We start from the raw sequence: 13,437 nt of genomic DNA, 5'->3' as shown, positions 1-13,437 counted from the left end.
ACTAAAAGGGGGCTAATTGGGCAAATGAACTTTAGATGAAATCTCAATATACAACTCTGATTTCTCAACTTCTGCTTCTGGTGCTTCTGTACCCCATAAACTCTGTGGTGCTAATTGCTGTGGGATGCGCTGAGCTGAATTCAGCATGCTGATTAGAAAATGTGCTGACCCACAAGCATTTCCAGTGTGAGCTAAAAGCATTAGAACACAGTCTTTAGGTCAGCTTCATTAATCAGGTTGGGGTTTTTCCCCCAATTTTGAGTCTTAACATTTTAAACATTTCAAAGGACATGTGTATATATAACGTGCTAAGAATTACAGGCTAGAAATATTTGAAAGTAGTGACATATGTTGCATCTATGTCTAAGAGTATTTGTTTCTTAATATGTTAGTCTTTCTGGTGCTTTTACTGAAATATCTCTCCTGTGAGTAAACTATATTGGGATATATCAAGAATATTAGGTAGAAGTGGCATGCTATTCTTTTTAAAATATATTTATATTTAATATTTGAGAATTTCATACATGTGCACAATGTGTTTTGATCAAACTCATCCTCCACACTCTCTCCCTCAAACTCCACTCACACCCCATTCCCACTTTTCCCTACCTATCACAAGTATTCTTTTTTTAAACCTTGCTGCCAGGATGTGCACGGGTTATGGTTTTTGGTGTTATATATGGGTTAAGACTTGAACAGAAGTTGTTTGTTTTAAGAAAGGGTCTCACTCTGCATTCCAGGCTGGCCTTGAACATGCAGTTCTTCTGACTCAGCCTCCTAGTCCTGGGATTATGGACATGTGCTTCTGTGCCTAGCTTCTACATGGCAAATATCTTCATAGATTCTCTAAACTCTCCGTGAAGAAATGAGCGATATGACAATTAGTAAACAACAATAAGCTGTTTAAATTCAGTTTAATGAAAAATTCTGGATGATGTGAACATAATTCTAAAACATCCTCACAATCCCACAGTGTTAGCATTCTTATGCCTTAATTGTAGCACTTTTAGGTGGTGCTGGAGATTAATCCCAGGGATGTGAACAAGCTAGGCAAGTGCTCTGCCACTGAGCTATATTCCCAGCCTTAATTATTCTAAATAAAAAAAAAAATTCATGAAAGAAAATTTAAACTGTCCAGATAGTTTTTAAATATGTCTCTAAATTATCTGGAATTCCTCCCTCCAGAACATGGAGCCTAAATCTTCTTCCTTTAAGTATGAGCTAGGTTTGATGAATCACATCTAATGAGTAAAATACTGCAAAATAACCATGTATAACCAGATTTCTACAAGCACTGCAGTTTCTGCCTTATTCTCTTGATCTGTGGCACATCAGTGGCCATGTCATGAGAACACTCAAGCAGCCCTCCAAAGAGTTCAACATGGTAAGGAGCTGAGGCCAAATCTACCATCCAACAAGAAACTGAGGCATCATGCCAACAGCCATATAGTGAACTTAGAAGCTGATCCCCCAGCTCCAGACATCTCTCCAGAAGACTGCAGCCCAAACCGACCCTGAGACTGCAACTTCAAGTGAATCCCAAGCCAAGACCATCTAGCTTAACCAACTCCCAAAGTCCAGAGTCTGTGAAATAGATGGTTATTGTTTTAGACTATGACAATGTGAGGTGTGTCTTCAGAGGAATTAATAATGCCATAGCCTATCTAAATGCACACTCTCTTATATATAGTTCACTCCTTCCAAGAATTACTTAGTGGTTTTGAAGAAAAGCATTGTTCTTTAGGCTTCATATAATATACATAAGAAAAAAAAATGCCTTAGAGTCTGGCTCAGGAATCACATTCTCAAACACAAACCAGGATTTCACCCAAGAAAAAAGGTATGTTTTGTAAGGTATTATTTGAGCAAGCTGTAACATTGCTTTGGAATGTAAACGATGGTTCTGAGACTCAACAGCTCTCCTTTACTAAATGTTCCTTTTCCTTTGTCACTGTCCGGTTTTTCCTTGGCTCCTCCAAAGAAAAATGCCCAGAGAGCATAGCACTCTGCCCTGTCCTCTCTCTCATAGCTATTATTAGAAAAGTTTATCCAGCAGATTCTTCATCCTGATCAATGACTTCAGATATGATGAGGTCTGCCCTACGAAGCCAGGCTCTTCTGGGATATATATGTGACTCCATAAGAGTCATCAGGTGAAGAGCTATGGTATCATTTCCCCAGGCTGGCTGAGGCAGGCCAGCTTGAGTTATCTTCTTACCTCCTTTCAAAGAAGGAAGCCAAGTGTTAACTCAGAAGGCACCTAGTAAGATGTGAGGCTCTTTTGTCCCCACGTCACTTGTAAATGAACTTGTAATAGCTGATTGAGAGTTATATGTACCCTCTGAGCACCTCGACATGGTAGGGTCATCTCAGAAGTAAAAATCCTGAGCTGAAAAGCAAAATTCTATTCTATAATGGTCAACTGTGTAATGAATAGATCTCCCTCATTTATCGGAGGTCACCTTTCTTTCATCAATATTTCCTCATAATATTAATAGGTGACAAAGAGAATGAAATGCTGTCCTCCCAGCTTATCAGCTACAAATAACTTGGAGGCTGCCTTTCTAGTGCGAAGGACACCAGGCCTCTCTTTTCCTCAGGTGAAAGTGTAGAGGAGAATGCCAGCGTTGTGGTCAAGCTGCTCATCAGACGTCCTGAGTGCTTTGGTCCAGCTCTGAGGGGTGAAGGAGGAAACGGACTGCTGGCGGCTATGCAGGGTGCCATTAAGATCTCCGAGAACCCGGCACTTGACCTCCCCTCCCAGGGTTACAAGACAGAAGTGTAAGTGAATGGCTCCGGTGTGTGCAGATGGTAGGCTGCCAAATACTGTCAGTCAGTGAACCACCAGGGTGGGCCCAGTAAGTTTGCCGGTCGAAAGAGCACAGATGTTTTATGGTGGTTAAAACACTTAAAATCACTTTGTCAGGCCCATTATTGTTATGACTTTCCCAGAGAGCCTAGGGATCAGTACCAGCTCCTTCCATTCCTTTAGACCATTCAGCACAGCCGGCAAACCAGTGAGGCAGCAACGCCTTCTAGTTTCTACAGCACCTGCGAACAGCATCGCCTCAGGAGGATGCTCGGGAAAGCGTTTTGAGTGTTTGGCTTCCTCGCAGATGACTGTGGAGTTTAAAGGTTCAGAGCTGAGTTGGTACAGTATCTGGTGGCCTTGTCACTGTCCCTCTCTTGTGTTCAGTAGTCATTTGCCTTTATTTACCTAGTTTATACCCCGTGGTCTACAGAATGTGTGTAACCCACCAGAGTTGACCCTCCAAACAGTTGGCTCTTTTTCCCCCTTGTCATCAATTCTGACAGATCACTTAGTAGACCAGAGAGAACTCCAAACACATTTGTCTCAACGTTCTTGTATAACATGAGATAAAGCTAAGACCCGAAGTAATAGAGTTTGATAACCTCATAGCCAGAACGTGAATATAGCCCTCCTGACTCCTTGTCTAAACTAGCTTTCCATGGACATTCAGAAAGAAGGGGGAATGAATGGTGGGTAGTACCTAAACTCATGTTTCAAGGTTCATGGGATCCTAAAGCTATCATGGAAAAATATTTGGGTCCTTTGAGCGTAATGATTAAAACCAGCTTATTAGCTTCTGAACAGGGGAGTTGTGAGGGAAAGTTTATTCAACCCGAATGGAGTGTTTTGAATAAGCAGTACCTGCCTAACAGCATGGCAGTCTCTCACATGCCTTCCCCATGTTGATTCTTTCTCTACAGCACAGAGGATGATGAAGAGGAGGAAGAGATTGTGCACATGGGCAATGCGATTATGTCGTTTTATTCGGCTCTTATAGATCTACTGGGCCGCTGTGCTCCTGAAATGCATGTAAGTGATACCATTTACTGACAGCAGCTTTGAGGAGCCTTAGTCAGGAACACTAGAGAACTCCTGAATGTAGTTTCTTCATCTGTGCCTGGCATTGACTAACAAGCTTCTCTCTAGGTTTCTTTTAGCTAACACCAAAGTAGTTTCCACTTCAAATGCCTGAATGGGCCACTTTCTAAGGAAGAGAAAGGGGTGTGTGTGTGTGTGTGTGTGTGTGTGTGTGTGTGTGTGTGTGTATTCTCTTTGGTACTATCTGGGTATAACCTCTACACATTTTGTTTAAATAGCCTTCCAAAATGAGGCTTCCATGTCCCTCAGCTTGACCAAAATGTGGCTAACCTGATTTTTGGCCATGCCACTGTTAATGGCCTCATGAGTGCCATAGGGACACTCTGTGTGGGAAATACTGTCTTGATGACCATGGCTCTGGGCTCTAGGGAAACAGTCAGTTTTGCAGGCACACACACAAAGATGGTTCTGATGTGATGTCTTCTCAGACCTCCAGTTTTGGTCTGGAAAGTGTTCCTTCCCTTCCATTTTTCACCCCTGCTGATGGGATATTTGGTGTTATTTCATATAAAGCCTCACACTGAAATTGAGAGGAAATAGTTGCTCTTCTTAACAGAAGGAAAACTTAAATCTTGGTGTTGGAGGCTGCTGAGATTCGCTAGGATTCCAGTTCCTTCTGTGATACACTAGCCCTATCAAATCAACCCGCCTTTACATTTCAGTTCCTTTAAGCAAAGAAAGGAACTCAGAAGGAAGCCAGGGGAACAGCAGGGTATCTAGAACTTGGAGAAGTGTCAGACCCCTTTTGTTCATACTCCAGTTCTCTTGATCACTCTGTATTACTTCTGGAAGCAAGTTACATAGCGGACATGTTCTCAAAAAGACAGAATGTGAAAGCTAGTTCACCAGAGCCTGCCTAAGGAAGAAATAAATACCTTCTCTTCTGCCTACCACTTCCCTGCCCCATTATATTCACACACACACACACACACACACACACACACGCACGCACGCACGCACGCACGCACGCACGCACGCGCACACACACGCACGCACGCATGCACATGCCTACACACCTTCTCAGAACCCCTCCCTGGCCCCTTCTCCTTCTGCGGAGAGAAAAAGGTAAGCTGCCTCATTACTGACAACTCACCAGAAAGAGGTGGCAGGCAGGGTAGATGAATAGGATCCTGCTTTCTCTGGGGCCACTGAGCCCCATGTTTCAGAATGCACCAGCCCACATGGGATAGATCTAATCTTGTGCTCCTGGATAGTTACTGCTCAGCAGAAAGTCTGCTGGCCCCCTCTTTGGAGACCTCTGCTGCAGGAAGATGGACATGTACACTTGTGTACATGCAGATTGACCAATTGGTCATGTGTGTGAATAAACCTATCCTGCTTGGCTTGACTCCAACGAAACACTCAAATTATCTTTGACAATGTCTATACTCTTCATGCCCACCCCCAACATTCTTCAAGCTCAGAAGAAACTGAAATTTGTAAGTCATTTTCTCATCTGCTACAATTCTGAAATCTGGTATTGTGGACACAGTGTCAGCACTTCTGACATGGCTGTGAGGGCTCCCTGCTGAGGGTTGATACCTTAACTGCTGAGGGTTTCAGCCTCAGTAAAGAAAGAATGTGCCTGCCTTCAATGGAATTATTCCCTCAGTCTCCTTTCCTGCAGTAAATCAAGAGGAAGTTTCCTGAAGCCACACATATCAAAAGCAATTGGGGGGACTCAGAAGCAGACCCCTGCTGGTGGGACCATGTTCCTGCCATAGGTTAGGAGATGCAGTGTGGCAGGTCTGGGGGCTTCATCTTTTTTATCTCTTTCCTGTGTGACAGCTCATTCAAACAGGGAAAGGGGAAGCTATCCGGATCCGGTCCATCCTGCGCTCCCTGGTCCCCACAGAAGACCTGGTTGGAATCATCAGCATACCCCTGAAACTGCCCTCACTAAACAAAGGTAGGGAAGCAGCTTTAGGCTGAGCCCACCTCTAGTACTTGCCTGCTCAGCAGCAGGACACTGCCAGAGTCCCCTGCCAGATGAAATGCCTTGCTCTTTTTCCAGTGATGAGTTTTCTGTAGACTTAACCTAGTTCCTCTATCAGCCACTTCCCTGTGTCAAATCTTTGGCCCTCCGGTACAGACTGCCGTCACCATTCTGGGAGCAGGAACCACACTAGCCTTCTGAAGGGTGATAAAATGAGCAGGTGACAGCCCTTACCATGGCCTGATTTCTCCCTTGCCAGTGTACCCTAGGAGAATGAGATAGCCAGTAGACTTGCAGACTGACTTCTGCCATGGACCTGGAAGATCTCATAGCCAAGGATAATAAGCTAACCCCAACGCTACTTGTGGCATTTGACACCAATCATCCCCAAAGCATTTTGATTCTCTGAGTCACCCTGCGTGGTCTTCAGGCACATGGTGGAATTAAAAAGATAGCATGAGTCTGGCTGTTGCAATGTTTCCCAAACTGCCATTCCACGGAACACCTTCAAAGGATATTTTAATATACTTACGTAGTAGGGGCTCATAGGCAAATAAATATGGAAATTGTTGTAGAATATGCATTTTATAAAATGTTCAAGAATATGTGCCACTTTTATAACTTCATAAAGCACAGTTGAGTAGTAATGTGCCTGAGAAAACAGGATAAAGAAAATAGATGTTAAACTCCATGTTTCCCAATGATGTGGTGCTTTCTTTTAGCACAAAACACTTGCTGAATCCCACAGAAATAGTATTCATCAAAGCACCACAGCTGCGTATGAAACCAAGCCAGCCTCGGACATTCAGCACCCAATCTGCCTTGTGCTCAGGGAGGAGAGGCTGCCCTGGTGCCCTTCCCTCTTACCAGTCCACACAGACTAATTGGCAGAAGGAGGCCCTAAGCTGGACGACACTTCAGCCCTGTGCCTCTCGGGTTGCCTTAGAAATCCAGTCCAATACTCGCATATGCTGTGGCTCTTGGTCATTTGGGGATCTCTTTTCTAGTTTTTGGTGCAAGACCAGAGGGAAAAAGCTGTCTTTCATCCTCCCTAAAAATTCTTTTTATTCTCTAGGCCAAGCAGGTTGATTTTCCCTATGGATTCCTCACTTTATCCTTGAGCCAGTTTTGTTTTGTTTTTCATTCAAATAAGACTCAAATAATGGAGTAACTTGGTCTAAGGATCACCTAGAGCAGACACTGAAGGAGTACTTGCTATTTTGCACTGTGGTGTGATGACTACAGATATGACATATTATTAAATTTAATCTACTTGCTTAGCATTTTACCCCTCACGTTCCTACATCATCCACCAAAAGAGCAATAACTCAAGCCTTGATTTCCTAGAAATTTCTTTTTTTTTTGTAGGATAAATATTCCCATTGTAGGTTACTCCATGCTACCAATGTGGTATCACAGAACATGGAGTTGGAAAGAGAAGGCCTAAAGCATACCATCATGTTCTATTTCAATATATAAATTACAGCTGATATAATAGAGTATTCTCTATAGTACTATTACAAATTGGTGAACTATGACTGTGGATTGCCTTTAAAAATATAATCTACTTCACTGTAAATTTAAACTTTAGTTTAAAATGTGTTTAATAATCAGTTCATAGACATTTGACCATTGCTTCCAGCTGCCTAGATAAAGCTGCTTCCAACTTAGTTCTTATTTCTAAACTTCCTGTTGCCTATCCCAACAAGCTGTGGACAGACAAGTTCTATGCTGTGTTTTCAAACTGCGTAAACAGGAAATCATGTGTTTTGTCTTTCAGATGGATCAGTCAGCGAGCCAGACATGGCAGCCAACTTCTGCCCAGACCACAAGGCACCCATGGTGCTGTTCTTGGACCGTGTTTATGGCATTAAAGATCAAACCTTCCTGCTCCACTTGCTGGAAGTTGGGTTTTTACCTGACTTACGAGCATCTGCATCTCTAGACACAGTAAGTAGCTAAAATAAAGGGTGTAGAGAGAATTCCCCTCATGGTTAAATCAGTGACACATTGGACTTGGAAACATATTTTCTGCCTACTTGATGGTCATATTTTAATGGTCTGCTTAAGAATGGGAAAAACAGAGGTACCAAAAACTGGAAGATCTTAATTTATTGGCCCAAAAATTTACATGTAGGTAAATTTGGCCTTAACTTTTGGTTCCAGTCCCTTCAATTGAAGTTTCTCAAACCTTGGAACACTATTTCTTCAGGAAATGGGAAGAGGGAACTAGACTATGATATTCAGCATAGTATCTTTACATAGCATGTCTGGCTACCCATTAGGTACCAGGAGCAATTTTTCTATTATTGAACTCCTGCTTAGAACCAAGTATGGACATCAACAAAAGTCCCCCAGGAGACCAAAAAAAAAAAAAAAAAAAAAAAGAAAGAAAAGAAAAAAATCACACTCTTGTGATAATATGATTCTGAGTTTGATGGAAGGGGCTGACTGGAAGCATTTCAGGCTAGGGATACTCTTCCCATTCTCACTTATTTTGCCCCATGCACTGACCACCAGGAAGAATAGTCTGTAGTCAGAGGTGTGACAGAGGTCAGTACAAGAAGCCAAGAGCAAAGGCACAGTTGGAACTCAAAGCTGGGGTAAAGAAATCCAGCATCCACAGGCATCAAGACAAGAAGTGTCTGACCATAATATAAGAGATGCCAGCTTTCATATCTGTGCCTTCGAGGGGAGGGAGAGAAGGATGCAACAAGCTGGATGTGCTTAATTTCAAAAACTATCTTCTTATAGGCTTCTTTGCAATTAGGTTTCTCAAGGGCGCCACCTGGTGTTCATTAGGCAGAAATGCGAGTTCTGGAGTGAGGGGTTTGTGGCCAGTACATACATTCATTCACTCATGGAGACATGGCATGAAAATGAGGAGTGAAGGAGTCAGAGCCATAAGATCCTTTCATATCTTCACCATACTCCACCTACCACTACTTTTGTTTGGAGCTTTTCTATAAATCCCTCAGTTTTAAAAATAACATTTAAAATTCGTGGACTTCAAGTTTCCTGATTAAAGGTTTTGTTGTTGTTGTTTTTCAAACAGCAAATTCTATTCTAGCATTTGATGTTTGATCACATGCTTGCTAAAACACCATCTGCCCCTCCAAAAAATAAATAAATAGCAAGGGTTTATGTTCAGTCCCTCATCTGAGAACTTCCAAGCCACGGGAATCAAAGCCCTGCTTCCTCATCGGAACTACTCAGCCTCTGAAAGAGATGAATGTGAAAGACAAGCTATTTTTTTCAGCATAGTCACCAGTGTCTCCAGAAGACAAACTTCTGATAATTAATACAAACACCCAGAACTGTGAAGGGTTCAAAGAAACAGTTTTTCAAATCATAAGTTGTAGGAAATGTTCATTCAGATATAATAGCTGTGATAATTGTAGGAAATAATGACACTTTATCTCTGTGGGTCTCGAGGCTGCTTTTGAAGTCCTTCAGTTTTCAACAATGACGTTAGTCACTCTTTGGCTATATTTAGTGTCACTAAATGGATATTCCCTGAATTCAGCTTGTCCATCTAAGTTTACAAAGAGGAACCTTGTGAGCGAGGATTATACCAGAGCATTAGAGAAGGCCCTAGATTTCTATTCCTTTTTATACTTCTCATGCAGCATCTGGTTCCCTCTAGTGAGGTCAACCTTCATATCAGTCATCAGATTGTGAACTGCCCACAGAACTTTAACTAGTGGGCATCAGAGAGCCGCTTTTTCTTTGTAAAGCTGGCGAATTTGAAAGACAGTGTGGTATACACCCATGTTAACCTTGATCACAGGGGACAATATGTGAGACTCTTATAAGGTGACAAGTGAGAGCTCAATCCAGAATAAGGATGCAATAGCCTGGAACCTAGACATTCAAATATCAGGTGATGCCCATCGACTGATTTTAGTGAGGGTTTAAAATTCTTCTTTGAGACCATTTAGAATCCAGCCATTTTTAGATGTTTGCTTTGTTTCTGGGGGTAGGGGCTAATGTAGTGGGTAGCCATTCCAGCTTTGATCTGGAAGTTCCAACCCCCATGGAGACTTCAACAACTGTCACGCCTACAAGGTGGGGCCAAGGGAGTCACCTGGAGACCTGAGATCTGGATGGGTGGCGCTCTCACTCGGTTCCGGGACCTTGGATGGTTAAGGTGGGCCAAGCAGAGCTCCAGAGAACACTGCTGGACTGCGATACACCTTCCCCAGACCCCGCGACCTACCTATCCCTTAACTTGTAAGTTACGCCATTAAATAAATCTCCTTTTAACTACGTGGAATGGCCTTAATAATTTCACCAATATCTGGCGCCCAATGTGGGGCAAATTCCAAAGGCCTGGGTGGCTCCCACCCTCAGCCTCCTCCCCGGCTAGCAGGTACCTAAACCCGCCTGCAAAGTTCCATATAACCTAGCTGGAATGGCTACCCACTACAGGCTAATCTTTTTTTTTTCTTTTAAATGGGAAAGAGAGGTGGATAGGTGTTTAGGGGTCCTCCAGGCTTTACAGCTGGAAGGGAAATGATCCAGGTGAGGGAAGAATGATACTCAGTTCAGCCCAATTTAGGTAACTGGTGCTGGGTCAACACTTTAAGAGTCTGACCTAAGCTTGTTTATTTTTGCCATATTTAAGCATGGCACAATTTTGGAAAAAAGTTCTCAGGTAAAAATTAACTCAGTCCCATGAGTACAACAAAGTTTAAGACATGTTTACATTGAAGCTCTTTACAGAGTATGTGTGGTTTCATTCATAAGATGGGTTCTTGTTGACTTAGAAACAACATTCAAGGTCTAGAGAGAATGACTGGGGTAAACATAATGCCTGCAGGAGTCAGGATTTGGTCTGGCCCTGTGAAAAACAAAGAAGTCACTTACACTGTTGTGAAGTACAAATAACATCTCTCTCAAGAAGGCCTAGAAGCAAGGTCTGAGATAAGTAAAACCTAAATTCTGGGAGATATGGACAGAGTCTGACTCATAACTAGGTTATAAACTACATCCCTTCCCAACATTCCAGGAAGAACAGGTTAAATATCTCCTTCCTTTGAAGGCTGCCTGTGTGCTTAACTTTCCTGGCTTCTCCAGTGCTTATCAATGTGCACAAGGACTCTTGCCCTCTCCAGATAGGCTAAGTACAGCCATGTGTAAGTTTCCCTGATCTTTCATGGGGTCCCATGCCCTAAATGAACTGGCTGCTTTCTGCGAGGTTAACTAATGCCCTCACTCCCTTTCTCAGGTGTCCCTCAGCACCACCGAGGCTGCGCTGGCACTGAACAGGTATATATGTTCAGCCGTGCTCCCACTCCTTACTAGATGCGCCCCTCTCTTTTCTGGGACAGAGCACTGCACCTCTCTGATTGATTCTACACTGCAGACAATATACCGGCTTTCCAAAGGACGGTCCCTCACCAAGGCTCAGAGGGACACAATAGAAGAATGTTTACTTGCCATTTGCAAGTAAGTGTGCTCTCCTTTGTTTTTGACTTCTGCATATGTATCATCCCTGCCAAGTGTATTTATGTGTGACACAGTTATACAGTGCACAACTGTATAATACAGTAATGTATTGTGAAACTGGTGAGAAAGTCTGAGGAAACTACCAGACCTTCATCATGTGCCCAGCCTTCCCCCAGCCATCTCTCTTCAAATGTACTTGTTACCTGTCTTGTCACGTAATCTTCCTTGGAATCATCTCTCATTATGGGGAAGAGGAGGACACAGCTCAGGATTTACCCACTGGGGTGAAAAACCAGGAAAAAGAATTTTGTCTCTTGTGCCTGAAGTATCTCTCTAATGAAGTAATTGTCTAGTTCTGAAGAGAGACCCAGAAAGATTTCTCTACCATCTAACAGAGAACTTTTACACAGAAGCCAAACTCCATGTGTAAATCAGAACAGTTCACCTCCAGGTCTCCATGCCTGGAGCAAAGATTCTGGTCACAGTGGGGAATGGTAACAATGGCCAATGTAAGCAGGCATCAAAGCCAACAAAGAACATTGGGAATCTGCATCAAGTCCGGAAGGACAAAGGATGAGGTACTTTCCAGCAACTGGTCTCTCACCATAGTCTAGGATTCCAACCTGCTGCTGTAATCCAGTAGTGCCCCTGCTAGCCTGTGTATTAGAGTCACTGAGATCTGGATACATTTCCCAGTTCCCATACCACATCCCAGCCCCAGGATAGAATCCAGGACTCTAGCATTGAAGCTTTGAGTAATTGACTCTATTAATGGTACGTAGTGTGATTGAGAATCGCTAGTGAAATGGTCACCAGGCTCCCACTTTAGGGGCCAGAGGGACATTGTTCCTGATTCTTCTTAATGACATGTGTCCCCATCACACACATTAGAAGGCTCATGATGGCTAGAAGAAAATCCATCAGAACTGTTCATCATTCGAATGTCAACTAAAAGGCAACCTCAGCTATGTGATATTGTGACAAACCTATTAGACGATGCAATGATGGTGATGCAGAGGCTGAAGATGTGGGGCAGGCAGGACTCTCATTGGCTGTTCACGGGAATACAACACAGTGCATCTACTTTGTCAGACAACCTCTGTCAGGCAGTTTCTCACAAAGCTGGAACACTCTTACTGTAATTTCAATCATCATATTCCTTTGTGTTTACTCAAATTATTTGACAGGTCACATCATATATCATGTTAGCCATTATATATACATTGTATGTGTGTGTGCATATATATATATATATATGTGCACACACACACTTGATTTTTATATTATGTTAGTCATCATTAATAAAGCTTCAGTAAGTCAATAAACAGTGTAAGCCCAGGATATGGACTATTACTCAGTATTAAAAAGAATAATCAAGCCACAAAATGAGTCAGCCATGATTAACAAGAGACCAGCACCACTGAAGTGAAACCTTTGTGTTCCTGGGACAACTGATGCTGGTTAACTGGAGCTGAGAAATTAGCGGTGATTGAGAAGAGACCAGCATGGCTGAGGTGAAATCTTCTGTGAAGTGTTTCCTGAGAGTCAGTACACGGAAGCTGTGGTCCAGGGGTGGCCAAGGTTATACCTCAGGCTGGAAGCAGAACTTGGTAGTGTATGAGACACCTAGGTGGTGCTGGTTTTGAAGGCATGAAGGGGTCATAGAGAGCAGCTGAGGCTTGCCACTGTGAGAGGCCAGGAGAGACCATTGGTGAAGGTGCAGCCTCAGTGGCAGTTGAAGGCCCAGGATTGAAGGAGCCAGACAAAGAAACTGAGGCTTGGCACCATGAAGAGAGCCCATGAGAGGCTATTGATGAAAGTGCAGCCCAGCTGCAGCAGAAGACCCCTGCATTTTTGGAGGTGCCAGTACCATGGGATGACCACCAAGAACAGCAGCAGTGGGAAGTGGAGCCAGCCTGAACTTAGAAGATAAGCTGTCTGTGATGCAGAGGGAAGAGCTGGAGAAGTGACCCAAGCCTCTTGGAGGACCCCAGAAGATTGTGAGCGAATCCCTAATATTGGAAATTGTGTTGTTTACACAGTTCGAGTTTGGTTTTGTTTGGATTTATGACTGTGCCCTGGTTCTTCCCTCTTGAAGTAGAAGGTATTTAATTTAATTTTAATTTTTACAGGAGCCCAC

The 13,437-nt window shown here is 43.1% G+C and overlaps 1 protein-coding gene across 4 annotated transcripts in view; it reads left to right on the top strand.

Annotated features, from left to right (window-relative positions):
* Ryr3 (ryanodine receptor 3) overlaps nt 1–13,437 on the top strand; it is a 521,392-nt gene that overhangs the window by 384,823 nt on the left and 123,132 nt on the right. For 2 of the 4 annotated variants that reach the window (XM_052725780.1, XM_052725779.1), the window contains exons 44-49: nt 2,601–2,781; nt 2,993–3,151; nt 3,733–3,841; nt 5,699–5,819; nt 7,627–7,796; nt 11,077–11,297. In XM_052725780.1, the coding sequence (XP_052581740.1) occupies nt 2,601–2,781; nt 2,993–3,151; nt 3,733–3,841; nt 5,699–5,819; nt 7,627–7,796; nt 11,077–11,297 (961 nt within the window). The remainder of the gene's footprint in view (nt 1–2,600; nt 2,782–2,992; nt 3,152–3,732; nt 3,842–5,698; nt 5,820–7,626; nt 7,797–11,076; nt 11,298–13,437) is intronic. The other 2 variants (XM_052725782.1, XM_052725781.1) reach the window with 1 other exon arrangement.

Source organism: Peromyscus californicus, unplaced genomic scaffold (genome assembly GCF_007827085.1).
Source record: "Peromyscus californicus insignis strain IS unplaced genomic scaffold, ASM782708v3 Scaffold_7__1_contigs__length_154581171, whole genome shotgun sequence".
Lineage (NCBI taxonomy): Eukaryota > Metazoa > Chordata > Mammalia > Rodentia > Cricetidae > Peromyscus > Peromyscus californicus.
This window is presented reverse-complemented; position numbering and strand designations above follow the sequence as displayed.